At 66.7% G+C, this 15,835-nt stretch overlaps 2 protein-coding genes across 2 annotated transcripts; both read right to left on the reverse strand.

The window, feature by feature from the left end:
• Positions 1-80: 80 nt before the first annotated feature.
• On the reverse strand, positions 81-2,126 carry PHPT1 (phosphohistidine phosphatase 1). Its single transcript, XM_026106266.2, has 3 exons — positions 1,913-2,126; positions 1,538-1,662; positions 81-534 (listed from the first exon to the last, which is right to left on the reverse strand). Exons 1-3 carry the CDS (start codon positions 2,100-2,102, stop codon positions 442-444), a joined length of 408 nt encoding a protein of 135 aa, XP_025962051.2. The 5' UTR covers positions 2,103-2,126; the 3' UTR covers positions 81-441.
• Positions 2,127-2,707: 581 nt separating this feature from the next.
• On the reverse strand, positions 2,708-15,083 carry AJM1 (apical junction component 1 homolog). The gene is made up of 3 exons (XM_064523545.1): positions 14,853-15,083; positions 12,116-12,189; positions 2,708-9,722 (listed from the first exon to the last, which is right to left on the reverse strand). The coding sequence occupies exon 3, from the start codon at positions 9,657-9,659 to the stop codon at positions 6,357-6,359; it is 3,303 nt and encodes a 1,100-aa protein (XP_064379615.1). The 5' UTR covers positions 9,660-9,722; positions 12,116-12,189; positions 14,853-15,083; the 3' UTR covers positions 2,708-6,356.
• Between the last annotated feature and the right edge of the window lie 752 nt (positions 15,084-15,835).

Raw genomic sequence — 15,835 nt, forward strand, 5'->3', positions numbered from 1 at the left:
TCTGCAGGAACAAGCGGGCTGAATCACTAACACGCACTCACACACAGACACGCACCCAAACAACCAAGCAGAGCCAGCTGTGCTGCCCAACGTGTTTAATGCTCGCCACACGCATGCAGGACAAACCCCTGCCACAAGCAAGGCCAGGGCAGAGCTCCCATCAGCTTCGCTAAAGGTTTCACCCTCAGGCTTTGCTGCGCTGTGGCAGGGAGACGGGGAGAGCCCGTGGCCCAGAGGAAGTCCAGTGAAAGCGGAGATGGGTGAACTCCCTAGGAGAATTTAAGTTCCTCAGAGCAGTGAGCTCAGCACAGAGAAAACCAGCAGAGCCCATTATGCTGCTGAGCACAGGAACCCTGCTGTCATTTCCCTAAACACCGAGCTGCAGACACCAGCCATATCGGCTCCAGGCTGACGCTGATGCTGCTGCCTTGTCAGATCAAGTCAGTAGCCTTCATTTGCCCAAGTGATCTCATAGTCTGGATACTTGGATTTCAGCTTCTCTGTAGTCACGGAGTGATTTGCTCGCCCAAAGCCCTGGAAGAAGAGAGAGAATTCAACAGTAAAGGAGATGTGGTGACTGCCTGTACAGGAGCTTAACAACCCCTTGGGGACAGCTCAGGGCAATTAGATGCTCTGCAAGGAGACTGTGGCAGTGAAAGTAAGCACTGATCCTGTATCTATGAAAAGCTAATTGGATTCAATCAACTCCTGGCACCAGCTCAGCCTGCTGCTAGGCAGCACAGCACCCAGACGCTGGGATCAGCACCAACGCATCCCACCACCCCAGAACCATCCTGAGGGGGACCAGAGCTGGTCTAATGCTTGGGGCACACAAAGGTACCTCCTATGGCCTTCACCTGGAGCCCTCAGGAACCCAGTCAAAACTTTAGCCACGGCACAGGAGAGAAGGAAAGCAGAGACAGACACAGGAAGAAGACCGAGCGTTCTCCGGCCAGGGTGGGCCTGGTTCAGAGCCAAGGAGGTACAGGAGGCAGTGCGGCTCCTGCAAGCACTCCCAGACCTGCTGCGCCTTGGCAGCGCTCACATGCCCACAGCACGTCAGGTGTCCAGCTGCAGCCTCTGCGTTTCCACTCAGCACATTCATCTTCGGGAAAACACCATGTCATTTTAACCACAAACAAGCAGTACGACCAACACAGATATCTGCACAGCTCCAACTGCTGCCATCCAGGAGGAGGAGCAGCTACATCTGCAGAAAGTCCCTTGATACTGATGTACCCGTGTTCAGGCCATGGATGGACCCAGCTGTACTCAGAAGGTCACAGTGGGCTACGACTGCCTCCAGAGGGGCACAAGGCTTGGGGAATAGCTGCTTGCTCACCTGCACAACAACTCCAGCCTCTCAGCTGGACATTTATATGCTAGATACCAGCATTTTCACTGCATCGCACTAAGACCACGTAGAGATTACGTTTATAGGTGTCACACAGGAGAAGGACACGCTAGCGCTGCGCCAAAGAGAACAGCTCCCCTTCCAGCCGCTGCAACCCCCCTCAGCGACAGCTGCCCCCTTTACCACGGAGTATCCGTAGACGTGGATCTTCTTCTCCCGGCTCTGGTGAGAGATCCTGCCGCCCCCCACGCACTCGCAGTCGAACCCCTGCTTCTCCAGCTCCGACGCCGTCTTGTCGTATATGTCAGCTGCGGAGAGAGGCGGGTCAGGGCGGCCGCCCCCCGCCAGCGCTGCTGGGCCGAGTCTAGACTTAGTAAGTCTAAGCCTAAGGAAAGGCCTCGGCGCTTGCTGCTCCTGCGAGGCCCCGATTCAGCCCGCGTTGTACGAGCCCCTCAGCTCCGCCGCCGCACACGGCCGGGACCCCAGGGCGGGCGCCGCCGTGCCCAGCCGCACCCTCGCGAACCCGCCGCCCCGCGGCAGCGCCCGGCCGCCCCTCACCGTGGTACTCGGCCCAGCCGTAGCCCCGCACGACGTCCTTCCCGGCCGCGGCCCCGCCGCCGGCGCGCACGCGCACCAGCACGTACTTAAACACGCCGCCGCCGTCGATGTCCACGTCGGCCACGCGCGCCAGCCCCGCCGCCGCCTCCGCCATGCTGCCGCCGCCGCAGCGCCGCGCGCCCCGCCCCATCCGGGGCTGCCCCGGCGCCAGCCAACCAGCTCCCGCGTCCCGGGCAGGCGCCGCCAATCAGGACAGCGCGAGGTTAAAGGGGCAGGCGCCGTTCCTAAAGGGGCCGGAGCCTTAAAGGGGATGGCAACGACGGGTGTTTTTCGCCGACAGGGAAGGGAGGGAGGGTATTTAAAGGGCCATACCTGGGGCAGAGGGGGGCGTCACGAAATGGAGGGGCCGGGAGGGGGTCTGCAGCCCTATGGGCAGGCCTCCCCAGCCCTTCATGCCCACTGCCTCAGTGCCAGGGTACCTAGGGCCCCAAAAGATGTGGGGTACTTTGACTGGGCCCACAGGCAGTCGTGCGGCCTTGTCCCCTGTGTCACGCGTTCGCCCTCAGCCAGGATTTGGGCTCTTGCTGCCAGCCCGAGGCCAGCTGGGCTTGGCTGGCCCGAGTGGTGGCCGCAGATCCTCGCAGTCGAGTGGCCCAAGTGGTGGTTTCTCCCCTTGCCCTGCCCAGATTGCCACAACCCCCTTCCTCATGGGCCTGTCCAGCCCCCAAAAGCAGCTCTGCCCCTCCGGTGCGAGCACCTCCCGGCAGGGAAAGGAGAGGCGGGACGCGGGGCCGGTACATTCAAGTTATACTTTATAGTTATTCCAAAGAAATAGAGCTCTCGTTATAAGTACATGGCGTTAAACCGTGCCGCGGGACACCAGCAGGAACTGTACCATGAAACGTGATAAAATACGGACCTAGTTCTGCTCTGCACAAGAGGAGACGTGGTGCCCGACTCGTCAGGGCGACGCCTCATTAGAAAAAAGGGAAATAAATAGAACATGCACGTATCAAAGACCTCCGTCCTCGTCCCCCCAAATCCCTCCCGGGAGCCTAGCTGTGGAGACGCAGTTCCAGTCTTTTAATTTGTTCCTCGCTGCGTTCAGCTGGAAGAAGAAACGGAGCAACCGGGCGACGGTTAACAGGCTCCGTCGCTGCTTGGACGCCTTGAAGTCAGAGGAGCCGCTCGGCCGGGACGTGGGATGCCGAATGTGGGAGCCGTCTCCTGAGCAGGACCCCCGCGCCGGGCTGCCCACACCGGCCTCGGGGACGCGGTTGCAGCCTGGGCTCGCGGCCTGGGCAGCGGCACCTTCTCGCCTCCCGCCGTGCCGCCTCCGCCAGCCCCCTGTGGTCCCCGGGACCCGACCTGCCGTGCCGCCTCCGAGGGCCCGTACGGCTCCGTGCGCTGGCCCCCCAGCTGCACGGTTTCACTCACAGAGCACGTTGCAGCTTCTTGGCAGCGAGGGAAAGGTGCTCTGCGGCCCTGCCCCGACTCGCCCCCGTGGCTCTGCCCGCTCTGCCGGCGCTGCCGCAGGGCGGCGGTGGGAAGGATATTGCTTATTGCTAGGACTAAGCAAGCGGGAACGTCTCTGCTCTTGGCCTGCGGAGATAGGCTGCTGATGGCCTTCCCAAGCGCTCGGGCGGGGAAGCTGAGGCACGGAGTTCTTACAGGCTTTTTCCAAAGGGATGAGACTCCCCCCCTTCCCCATCACGTCTCCCACCCTGCCCTGTGAGTGTTGGCATGTCCCTTCCCCAAGGCAAAGGGAGGCAGGGCCCGGGTGGCCCCTGCCCCTCGCAGGCACTGCCATCCTCTGCGGCTTTGCAGAGCCCCTGCTCCACCGGGGCCGTGCCAGGGCTGGGAGGGCTCAAGGCTGCCAGCCTGGACCTGTTACAACCTTGCGGGAAGGTGATGGGGGCACTTGGTCCCCGTCTGGCGGCAGAATTGGGATCGTGGCAGGGATTGGCGGGATGAAGGTGGGGGTAATCGCGCAGCCTGCTCCCCAGGGCCACGCTGAGAAGGGATGAGATGAAGCCCTTGATGCCCTTCGTCTCCACTGACATGTCCCTGCCCTCCGTCCCAATCCAGCGGCAAGCTGCGGGCAGGGGGAGGCAAGGACATTGGGGCTGAGAAACGGGCAGGGCATCCAAAAGCAGGGCTGGGCCGCAGTGGGTGGGTGGGTGGGGTTGGTGCCCATGGCTTCTCCCGGCCCAAATCTCCCAGCAGCTGCTCCTGCTGCCCTCTGGTTCCAGGGCAAGGGCCCCGTGCATGGGAGGAGGAAAGCTCTGCAAGGGAGGAAGGGGCAGCCCTGCTCCAGCTCGTGACTTGTCCTTGCAGGCTGCTGGGGTCCGAGGCCATGCTGGAGTTTGGGGGGGCTTTCCCCTCGGGGACCCTGCAGAAAAGCTGCTCGGAGGGGCACAGCGGCACATGGGGAACACGATGAAGGGGATCTTCTCCATGCTCCAGGGCAGCCCCCAGCCCCTGCTGGTGACAGCTTGGGAGCACGGCATCCTGGCCTGGCCAGGGCCCAACTCCAAGCTGTGGGGCAGATGTCAGAGCCCCCCCAAGCCAAGGGGACCGCCGCAGCTGGCAGCATTTCACCAGGATGCTGGGGCTGCCCTTGCAAAAAATGCATCACTCATGAAAACCTTAGAGCAGCTGGGAAAGGGGGCAATGCCCAACTGCAGCGCTCCCAAGGGAGCTGAGAGTGGGAGCACTGGCGGGGGGGGGACAGAGCCCGGGGCTGGCTCAGAGCTGGGCATTGCCACAGAGTGGCCCTAGATGAACGTCGAGGACCCCGCTGCAGAGAGGGCAGGGGTTTGGGATCATCCCAGACCACCCCGCTGCTGCCCCGGACCGTACAGTGTGCCCAGGGATGGGAGCGCATGCAGGTGTGCCAACACCACTGGGCAGAGCTGGCAGGCTGGGAGCCACGTCCCCCTCCCTGTCGTGGGGCACCAAGCCCTGCCAGGACGGTGGACATCCCTCAGAGTGACTGCGAGCGCCAGACAGCCCTTGGCAGAGGTGGGGGGCTGGCAGACACCAGCCTGCTCTGCAGAGGGGCAGATGTGGGCATCGCAGTGGGGATGGGCATCCTTTCCGGGCTGTGGCCTGCTGCACAGGGCTGGCATGTGCCTCCGTGCCAGGCTGGAGGTTCCCTGTCCTGTACCACCTCCAAGGGCTCATTGCTTCACTGAAACTGTGCTGTGGCACCAGCTTTTGTCCCTTGACCTGTCCCCTCCTGCAGCGAGGGCCGCTGCCACCTCTTTTCCCCAGTATCTGCTCAGGCATCCCCGAAACACGGCCCTGCCACAACCGCTGCTTGGTGCGCAGCACCCCCCTCTGCCCCCCGCCACGCGGCCCGCAGTGCCCCCCGCAGCCCCAGCGCCACGTGTGCTGCAGCGCGGCAGGCTCCCCAACAGCCCCGCGTCCGCTCGCTGCCCTCCTCCCGCGCCCCTGGGACCGGCCTGGCTCGGCACCCTGTGCTGCCCACAGCGGGGGCCACAGCACTGGTGTTGTACCCTGCGCCTGGGTCAACGCGTGGGCCTGCGTCCCAGGGCCCCGCCGAGCCCCTGCCGAGCATCCAGGGACCATACAAAGTACCCTGTACCCGAAGACCTTATAGATCCCAGCTGGCACCCGTAGGGTATCTTATAGCGTCCCTGCTGTGCCAACAGATCATATAGCAACATGCTGAGGACACCAAGATGCTCTAGGAACAGAGCGCCTGTGCCACCCAGAAACTACACAGGGCCCCTGCCAGGTTCCCAGAGACCATACAGGCAACGCCCACAGGCTTCGTACAGCCTCAGCAGCACTATAACGCTCCACGGGTGCCCACCTGGGCCAGGTGCCGCCGAAGATGCCCCTGGGACCTCCTGTGGGCTACATCCCAGGAGGGCTGCGCTGGGTCCCCGGGGGCAGGCAGTAATGTGTGGGCAGCCACAGAGGTGTCAAACGCTTGCTCTGGCCACGCTTGCATAGAGGTAGCCATGTTGTCTAGTGGTTAGGGGCAGGGATGAGGCTGGGGCAGGGCCCTGGGGTGCCCCGCACCCTGGCCGAGTGCTGGCTCACCCAGAGTGGGCTCTGGGGAGACTCGCCCAGACACTGGCTGGTGGCCACCAATGTCCTGTGCTCCATGACAGACCTCAGCCTGTGGTCCCACCACCCCACGCACCTCCTCCAGCCCAGCCAGGGCCCCAGGATCCCAGAAGCTCTGGATCCAGCCCACCACAGCAAACGCTGGCGACCCACAATGCCCAGACTCCATGGATCCCTCCATGGCAGCATCCTTCCCTCGCACTCCCCCAGCACTGGCACCAAGACACATCACAGGGAGCAAGAGGGCTATCCAGCCCCACTGCATCAGTGTGCCCATGAGAAAACACGTATCTACAAAGGGAAATAAGTAGGGGGCCATCAGGAGGTGGCCCCGGGGCCCCATTCACATGATGTCGTCCAGGAGGTTGGGGCTGGCCACCCAGTCGAGGGTGCGGGGCTCCGAGGCAGCCATGATCATGCACATGAACTGCTTCCCTGTCCTCTTGTCAATGGGGTAGATGGTGGTGGGGGTGAAGCGCTTGTTGCTCTCCACAAAGTCGCAGAGCTGCTCATAGATCTTGGGGAACTCGTGGCGCAGGAAGACGCCCCGGATGCGCAGCTCCCGCTGGATGTTGATGAAGCAGACCTCCCGTGCCTTGCGCCCTTCCTCACCCTCCTTGTCGATGTCCGCCGTGCCGGGCGGTGGGGTCAGGATCAAGGTCTCCATGTCCCGCTCCTTCTTCAAGATCTTCTTCTCGGGGCTGGATGAGGCTAAGGCCACCTTGGCATATTTCCTGACCGTCGGCACCTGGATCTTCGGAGATGGCCTCTCCGGCACTTTTTGGGCAACAGCCACAGTTACATTCAAGAGGAAACATTCATCGGGGTCATACTGGTTGCCGGTCTCCCGCAGCTCCCGGGCATATTCCCCTAGGTTATCCGAGTAGCTCTCCAGCTCCCGCAGAGACAGGTACGTGGGGGACATCAGCAAGCTCTCCAAGCCGAACTGGAGGAAGTTCTCTGCTGAGCCCGAGTTGGGGAAGCCCAAGAAGAGCACACCACGTCCCCGGGAGAGGTAGCCCACCTTGGCGATGCGCGAGAAGGCCTTGTGCACCTCGGCGTTCTCCCGGCAGAACTGTAGCACGTGGCGGCAGATGCTGCCAACGCGCCCATAGACACAGCTCTCCTTGTGTGTGTCCCAGTCCTCACGGCGGCAATTTCGGGAGCAGTAGTAAGTGTAGCAGCTGTGGCAGGACTTGAAGTAGAGGCAGGCGTTGAACATGGTCTCCGTCCGCCGGCACTTGGCATTCGAGCACATCATCATGTCGTCCTCCTCGGCGCTCAGGTCCGGAGAGCAGTTGTCCAGGTGCTTCTCAAAGCTGCTGCTGGAGACGGACGTGCGCAGCCCATGGCTGCCCCGCTCGCGGCGAGGGTCACTGCAGAAGGAGCTGGGGCCCGGCTGCTCCTTCATGGGCCGGTTTCCCTCGGGCATGCAGGCGGGGGCCTTCCTGGCCTCCGCTTTCCTGGGTTGCCCCGGGGCATTGCTGTTGATGAGCTTTTTGAGCTGGTCGGCGAGGCTATCTCTGTCACCGGCGCGGTGGCTGGGCACTGGCTTGTAGTCGATGACCAGGTCGGTGATGAGCTCGTCCAGCTGCTCCAGGCTGCGCTGGCGGGCCGAATTGCTTTGGGCACTTTCTTTGGTGACAGGGTCTGGGTGGTAGGGCACGGCGTAAGGGCAGTTGCCTTCCCGCCCTGAGTCCAGCACATCCCAGCTGGCCGAGCGTCTCTCGCTCTTGCCGAGGCCGTTGGCGCGGATGTCGTTGTCGGTGATGGTGATCTCCGGCGTGACGTACCAGGAGCGGCCCATGGGGTAGCGGCCGCCGTCTGCGTGCACCCTCTCGATGATGGAGTTCTCCGAGAGGGACAGGGCAGCGTAGCGCTTGGGCGAGCTGGACAGGTTGATCACCACCGGTTGCCGACGGTCGTCGGGGGATAAGGCACGTTGCTGCTCCTGGGCCAGCAGGTTCTCGTAGCTGCGCCCGCGGAGCAGGGGGTCCTCCCGGCGCACAACGGGCGTCAGGATGTTGTCCCAGGATTTGGAGTAGTGCTGGCTCTCCCTGCCCAGCCGCGGGGGGTTTGTGCTGTAGCTGGCGTGCCAGGAGGAGAGCATGGCCTCACGCCCGGGCGGCTGCGGGGCGAACCGCGACACCTGCAAGGTCTGATAGGGCAGCGCGCTCCGCTCGGGGCAGTACCAGTCACTGAAGTGCAAGGGCTGGGTGCTGCGGGGAAGGGGGCACGTCCGCGAAACGGCCTCCCGCTCGCGGTACTTCCCGTAGTCCTCGGCATAGAAGACCCTGGCGGACGAGCCGAGGGCAGGGTAGGTCCTGGCGTCCTCGGCGTACAGCGTTTTCACGGGGGTGCCGCGGGGGGCGTAGAAGCGAGGCTCGTCGCCGTAGAAGGCGTGGGCGGGAGGCTCCTGGACGGGGTAGCTCCGCGCCTCCTCCACGTACAGCGTCCGGGGCGGGACGGTGTGGACGTTCACTTTGGTTGGCTCCTCTGGGTAAAAGTGCTGCGGGGGGCCGTGGCGCCGGGGGTAGGGGTAGCTCGCATAGCCGGAGCTCTTGAGGGGCACGGCCGGGCTGGGGCACCGCACGGGCTCCTCGGCGTAGAAGAACTTGGTGGGGACGCCGGGGGCGGCGAAGGTCATGCAGCCCCTCTCGGGGTACTCCCGGTAGTCGCGCGAGGAGGGCACCGGCACCGTCTGGTACGCCAGCCCCCGGGGGTCCGCCTCGTAGTACTCGCCGGGGTAGGGCAGCAGCGGGTGCTCGCCGCTGTACGAGTCGCTGGGGGTGGGCGTGCGCGACACGGACACCTGCCTGCCGCCCGGCACTGCCAGGCTGCGGGCCACGCCGGGCGCGCGGGGCCAGCCCGGCGGCTCCTGCCTGCTCTGCGCGGCCTTGAGGCTGCGCGCCGCGTGCACCAGCACCGCCTCGTCCGGCTTGATGTCCACGCGGCACTTGACGTGGGGGCTGGCGGCCACCTTGGCCGCGCCCGGCGCCTCCTCGAAGCAGTTGCTGCTGACGCAGAGCGGCGAGATGCGGCTGGCGCTGCTCCGCTGCGGCTGCAGCTTGATGGGGTGCACCTCGTTCGCCAGCGGCCGCCGGGGCGGCGCGTAGCCGGCCTCGCGGCGCGGAGAGGCCTCGCCCCGCGCCGCCTCTCGCGCCGCCCGCAGCGCCTCGCGCCCGCGCCGGGCCGCCGGCGGCGATGCCGACGCCGCCACGGTGATGGGCACCGGCGTGAAGGTGGTCTTCACCCGGGGCGCGCTCTTGGATCGGGCTCGCCGCTTCGCCTCGCCCCGGGCCGCCGGCTCCCTGGGCCCTTCCTTGGCCGCCGGCGGAGCCCTGCCGACGTAGCCGTCGGGCTTCGGCGGCGCTCGGCGCCCCGGCTCGGGGGTGCCCGGGCGCAGGCCGGGGCGCTCCATGGCCGCGGGGGCGCCCAGCTGGTCGTCGAGCGACTCGAGGAAGTCGAAGCTCCTGCAGTGGCGCTTGTTGAAGGGCTGCGGATCGCGGGGCAGGGACGAGGACATGAAGGCGTCACATCGTGCCAGGGGCTGGCAGACGATCGAATCCCTGGGGGCTGCGGAGGCCACCTTTATGTCTTGGTACACCGTAGACACCAGTATGTCAGGCGGGTCGGTTCGTGTCATCTTAAAAGCGACTCTCCGCTCGCCAGCTCCCCTTCAGAGTGCCTCAGAGGAAGGCAGCCGGCCCTGCAAGAGAACAGAGACGGGGCCTAAATCCCAGCCGGGCCCGGCGGGGACCTCAGGGGAGCTGCGACGGCGCAGGATACAACCCCGTGCCCCTTGGCTCGGGGAGGTTTTCCGACACCTCTTCTGAGCTGGGGGCATTAGTGGGGTCTTGGCTTCTGCGGGTGCTTTCGGGAGTCTGAGCCTAGCTGGAGACAAGCTGAGAAGTGCAACTCTGATGGGCTCAAAATCCAGAGTGCAAATGAAGATGAGCAAATCAGAGGGTGCTGCAAGGCACCCAGGCAGGGGCCGGGGCAGCGGAGCGGGTGGCCATCTCTACGCCGGGGAGAGGAGCCCGCGACCGCGACCAGAGCCAGGACACGGGGCTTGGGCAGAGCCAGCGCCACTGTGGAGAGACCCAACAACAGGCTCTGTCCTGATTTTGGGAGGCCACAGGGATCCCCAGGGGCATCATGAGCAGCGCTAACAGGGTGAAGGGGACTCAACGAGGGGATTTCTTTCTTTAATGGACGGGGAAATTGTGCCTGGCACCCCGTTGCGGCCATCGGAGCGCAGGCGTCCTCATCTCAGGGCGCTTTGTGCAACAGCCACGCGCCGGAGGAGCTGGAGCTGCGCCCCTTCCCCGGGGCAGAGGCACAGTCTGGGAACGCCTCTCTGGGCTGGCACTGGGTTTGCTTGTGGCCGCGTTGCTCCCCAGGGCCCATCCGGACCGGCACGGCCTAACCAGAGGGGCGCTGTGGCCGATGCCCCAAATCCATGCAAGACCTCCTCCGTCACTCCCACGTCTCGGAGCAGACCAAGCCCTCGGGCCACCCCAAGGCACGTCAGGAGCAACCGCTAGCCGGGAGCCTGCAGCACCCTGGTGCCAGAAGGGCTCAGCTCACTCCGCACCCTCCAGCTTTGCCTTCTCCCGCATCCCGGCCGGTCCCGCGGCCAGGGGACACAGCTCACGTGGTGGCAGAGCAAGTGGGACTGGATGCAGGACGGGAGAGGGGCTGTGTTTATGCAACCCCCCCCTTCCTAAGACAGACTCACTTGCGGATAAGGGGGAAAGATGATTGCCTGGCTCGGAAAAACCGCATCAGCAGCAGGAGCGGGGCAAGCTGTGAGGCTGCTTCCCCTGCCGCGGGGCAGCCTGTGCCCACCGGCGACGCTGGGGCCCGCAGTGGCACCCGGTCGGGGGTGAGCACAGGCTCAGCACACCCCCCCGCTCCAGGGACACTGCTCTGCAGCCTACGCCGGTGACCGGGGTGCCCCACCGCCCCGGCCGTGCAGCTCCATTTCCACTCGCGGGCCGTGGCTGCATGACGAAGGCCGGCATCCGCACGCACCGGGGCTCCTCGAGCTGCTACGGGGAGAAGACACTGTGGTTTGCTCAAAGGATCGTGCGGGCTTGGGCCCACTGAGACTGGCTGGAGACCATAACCTGCCCCAAGCGTACGTACAACTAGCTTTTCTTATGCCGGGCAATACCCGCCCTGCTTCACGTTTCGTAAGATCCTAAGGATAATTCGCTTGGCCACCTGGCCGAGAGGCCTCAGAGTGCAGTGGCGAGAGCTGGTTATCTGCTAAATTAAGGAAGCTGCAGGACAAAAGCCACCAAAATGCAGTTCACTTTAAACAGAAGCAGAGGACCACAGGAAAGGCGTTTGAGGGAGAAAAGGAACAGACTTTATTCAGCAAGAAGCAGCATTGACTACACGAAGGAGGTGGGGTGGGGGTCTTTTTCACTTGTAGCCTCCGTTTCCAACTCTTTACCTTGATAAAGACCTGGCTGGTAGGAAAGCTGGGAGGGGGACAGAGCACAGGGATTGGGAGGAAGTTGGTGGGGCAGGGGGGAAGCAGTGCCGGGGGGTCTGCATCCCAGGAAGGGATTGGGGCATCCAGCAACCAGGAAGAGCTTGCTGCCAGTCTGGAAAAGGCCCGGAGCTGCCTTTTGGGGTGCAGCACCTTCAGGTGCACCCGTGCCCCTGGCTACCTCCAGCATGGAGACAGCTCCAGAGCATCTGGTGAACCAGAGCCTGGGGACCTGCACTGGAAACCTGTCACCAGGGATGCTGGAGGTGTTTTGGGGAAAGCAGGCAGGTCGCAGGGGCCATGCTGGGCTCCGTACTGGGAGTGTGCTGGGAGGAGCCGGGGATCCAGCGGGAGCGGGGGGCTGGAGGCGGCAGGCCGGGCCTGCAGCGGCTGAGCAGGAAGGGCTCTGCTGGGTTATATGCAGCTGGGCTGGAGCTGGGAGGACCCGGGACCCGGGGAGGTGAGCATCCCGAGCCGGGTTAGGTGCCGCCTCCTTCCCGAAAGAGCGGTGCTGAGGCCGGGGGGAAGCCCATCCCCACGGCAGCCGGGCAGTTTGCAGGCAGGCAATCATGCTTTGGCCCGTGGTCCGAAGCTCCTACCTGGTCCGGCGGCAGCAGGGACAGGCTGGGCAGGCAGAGCTGGCAGAGGGCCCTGCGGTGGCTCCATTCCAGCGCTGCAAAATAAAAGAGGCACGTGAGGAATCCCCGAAACCCCGGCCGACGCGGGCAGGTGACTCGGTAGCAGCATCCCCATGCTGAGGCCACCTGGGGCACTGTAACTCCAGCACCGAGCAGAGGCCACAGCGGGGGGGGGGGACGGGACGGCACGCTGCTGTCACCCGGGCTGTGGCCAGGAAGACCTCGGATGGCTCCTGCAACGACATCCAACCCTAGCTTAGCCAAACTGCACCCAAGGCCGCCTAGGCCACCGTGCGCAGCCCCCAGCACGTGGGCACCCTTGTCACACACACAGTCGGGGCACAGCCACCCTCCCCATGCCCATCGCCCTGCAAGCCGTCCCGGAGGGCTGTGCAAGGCCGGAGGGAAGCCGCTCGCCGGGGAGCGTCTGCTCCGGCGCTGGCATCCCCAGCGCTGCGTAGGGTTGCCATGGTTTCTCCCAAGTATTCCTTCTCGGTGCGGGAGGGGGATGCGGGGGAGGCTGGCGCTGCTGGCGGCGCTGCGGGGGCTCCTGGGGGGGGGAGAGCCGGGGGTTTCATAGCACAGCGCCCGCGCCTGCCCTGTGCATCAGGGAAGGAGACGTCTGTGACCTCTCCCACCCTGCCCGGCCAGCGGGGAGCCTGCCCTCTCCCGCGGCGGGCACCGGCCTCCCTGCCCACGTCTCTGCAGCCGCCTCGTGGTGGTGCCTGCTGAGCCCCCCCCCGACATGGGGCATGGGGAGCAGAGCAACGCGGCATGCCAGGAGCGAGCCAGCCCCATGCCCGGCAGCATCACCCCCGTGTCCCCACCCTGGGGGACACCCAGACCATTTGTCCCGGAGTTGCACTGCCCCACATGTCCCCCCCCCCCCCCCCATCCAGGCTGCTGCTCCAGCAGGATCGGGGCACAACAGGGATGTAGTGCAGGGGCACCCGTCCCCCCAGGGGCACCGCCTCAGCTGTGAGTCGGGTGAGCACGTGAGGGCGTCCCCGCGCATGATGGGCACGGTGCCCAAGGGGACAGCCGAGGAACTGGGTCGTGCGCGGCGTGTGCAGCGGGGCCGCGCGCTGCACTGCCCGTGGGCGCTGCCTGCACGCTGCCTGCCCCGTGAGCCCGCTTGCACCGTGCCGAGCGCACTGCCAGCCCGCTGCCTGCCAGTGCGCTGCCTCCAAGCACGGAGCACGCCGCCAGCGCACACCCCCCACGTGCACGCTGCCTGCACAGACACGGCGCATGCAACCGCTGCCAGCGCACGCCGTGCTGCACCACGCTGCACAACCCCACGCGCGCAGTGAACATGCCGGCAGTGCACGCTGCAAGTGCGTTCGCCTGCAAACACCGCCGGTGCCCTGCTGCAGCTGTGCTGCGAGTGCACTGCTTGCTCCCACTGTGCTGGCTGTGCTGCCAGTGCACTGGCTCACGCGCAGCGTGCCCTGCCGCAGCCGGCATCCTGGCAGCGCGCGGCCCCCATGCATCAGAGCACGGGGTCCACCACGCTGGCCCGTGCGCTCCGTGGGTGCATCGAGAGGGCGCAGACAGCTCACACTGCCTGTGCACGGCAGCACCCACACCTCTGCACGGCCAGCGCTGCCCTGAACATGGGCGCGCGCTGCCCCACGCGCCCGAGCTGGGAGCGCCCCGCTGCGCAGCCCGAGGCGCGTGCCCCCACGCACTGCACCCACCCGGGCGCACTGCACACGTCTGCTGCGCAGTGCAGGCCGTGGGCAACGCTGCTCCAGGGGCCCCGGGAGCACGGGGTCCTCGCCCGCGACCCTGCCAGGTGCATGCGCTGTCCTGCCGGCCCCCTGCATCATGCTGCCCCAGGCCCTGCACGCACCCCCCTGCCGCGCGCTACACTGCCCTCCTGCCCCAGCTGCCCTGCTCCCCCCCCCGCACTGCACTGCCTCGCCAATGCATTGCCCCCCACATTGCACTGCATTGCCCCCCCACATTTCAGCATCCCGTGTACACTGCTCCCCCTGCACCTAGACGCTGCATTGCCCCCCCAACGCACTGCCCTCCTGCCCCCCCCACTGCACTGCCCCCTCTTCCCCCTGCGCAGCCGCCCCCGGCCCCGCCGAGCCGCTTCCAGCCGGCAGCGGGGCAGCACCGAGCTGCCCCCGGCCCGGCCCGGCCGCTCCGCCTCAGCAGGGCCCCGCCGAGCCCTGCAGCGGGGGCACCTTGCAAGCGGGCCGGGCCGGAGCCCGGGGCGCCGGCACCGCGGCGATGGCTGCCGGCGGCCTCCCCGGGATGGGGGGGGGGGGGAGGGGGACAGGCCGCCCCCGCGGCTCTGCGGGGAGCCCGGCGGCGCCGCAGCCCCGCGCTCCGGCGGCACCTCGGGATGCGCCGCCGCCGCCTCCGGGCGCTGCCGCCCCGCCGGGCGCGCTGGGCCGCGCTGGGGGCGCCGAGCTCGGGCCGCCGCCGGGGGGGCACCGCGCCGAGGTGGCCCGGGGGCTGCGCAGGGACACGGGCCGGGGGGATGACTCGGCACGGGGAGCGGTGGGGGGAGCACGGCAGGATGGTCCAGCCGCGGGCGGGGAGACGCGGAGCGATGACTCGGCCCCGGGGCGGGGAGGGATACGGAGGGGGCAGCCAGGCCCGGGGGGGCTGCGGGGGGATGGCCCGGCCCGGCCCGGCCCGTGGTCCCTCGGAGGTGCGGCAGGCCCCGGCCCCCCCTTACCTGCTCCGCGCCCGCCGCGGCCCCCCCGCCGCATCCCCGCCGCCGCCGCTCCTGCCTGCGCTAGGCTCGGCCCGCCGCCGCCCCGCTGGCCATGGCTCGGCTCGGCTCGGCTCGGCTCGGCTCGGTCCGCCCGGCGCGACCCAGCCCCGCGCTCCTCAACGACCGCCCGGCTCTGCCGCCGCTTGTTTTCCCATAAATACGGCAGGCGGAGTTACCGGCCGGGGCCGGGCCGGACCGGCACCGGGACCACCCCCGGCACCGCCCCCCCGGCCCGGCCCGGTTCGGCTCGGCTTCCCCCCCCCCACCCCGTGCCATCGCTGCCTCCCGCCGCCCTGTGCCCCCCCCGCCCGCCCCCGCGCCCCCCGCGTCCCTGCGCTCGCTCCCGCGCCGCTGCCCCCGCCCGCCCGGCGCCGCGACCCCTCGGCACGGTTCTCCCCCGCGTGCGTGCTGCGGCCCCGCGGAGCCCGGAGCCGCCCCGGGAGGCATCGCCGGCGGCACCCTGGTGCCCCGCGGCGTGCGGGGGGGGCTCCGGCCCGGCTGCGGGCAGGCTGGGGGGCGTCTGGGCCACTCGCGTGAGAGCCGTAACTGCAGCGCGTGTGCACACACGCGTGCACGCACACACGCGTGCACACACACACATGCACGAGCACACGTGTGTACACATGCGCACACATGCACACACAAATGTGGGCACACATGCACGCACACATGCACACACACGCGTGCATACATGCACACACATGCACACACATGTACACACACATGCACACACATGCATGCACACACACAGGTTAGCTGCTCTCTGGGAGCGGGGACCGTCTCTTGCTGCCGGATCCGTGCCGCAGGGAGCGCTGCGGCGGGCACGAGGCAGCCCTGGCAGGTCCCACCACCCTGGGCCAGCGGGAGCGTTCGGCTCTGGCAATAACCACGCACAAAGATTGCTCTTCGCACCGAAGCGGGGGCCAAAACGGGGCCCGTGCGTG

This window comes from Dromaius novaehollandiae, chromosome 20, assembly GCF_036370855.1.
Source record: "Dromaius novaehollandiae isolate bDroNov1 chromosome 20, bDroNov1.hap1, whole genome shotgun sequence".
NCBI classification, from domain to species: domain Eukaryota; kingdom Metazoa; phylum Chordata; class Aves; order Casuariiformes; family Dromaiidae; genus Dromaius; species Dromaius novaehollandiae.

Bases quoted from the DNA above. Each gene is read 5' to 3' on its own strand.
- PHPT1 (XM_026106266.2), bottom strand. From the start codon at position 2,102: ATGGGGCGGGGCGCGCGGCGCTGCGGCGGCGGCAGCATGGCGGAGGCG. The intron at 1,663-1,912 runs GTGAGGGGCGGC...CTCTCTCCGCAG, and splicing joins CGGCTGGGCCGAGTACCACG to CTGACATATACGACAAGACG. The intron at 535-1,537 runs GTAAAGGGGGCA...CTCTTCTTCCAG, and splicing joins ACGTCTACGGATACTCCGTG to GGCTTTGGGCGAGCAAATCA.
- AJM1 (XM_064523545.1), bottom strand. From the start codon at position 9,659: ATGACACGAACCGACCCGCCTGACATACTGGTGTCTACGGTGTACCAA.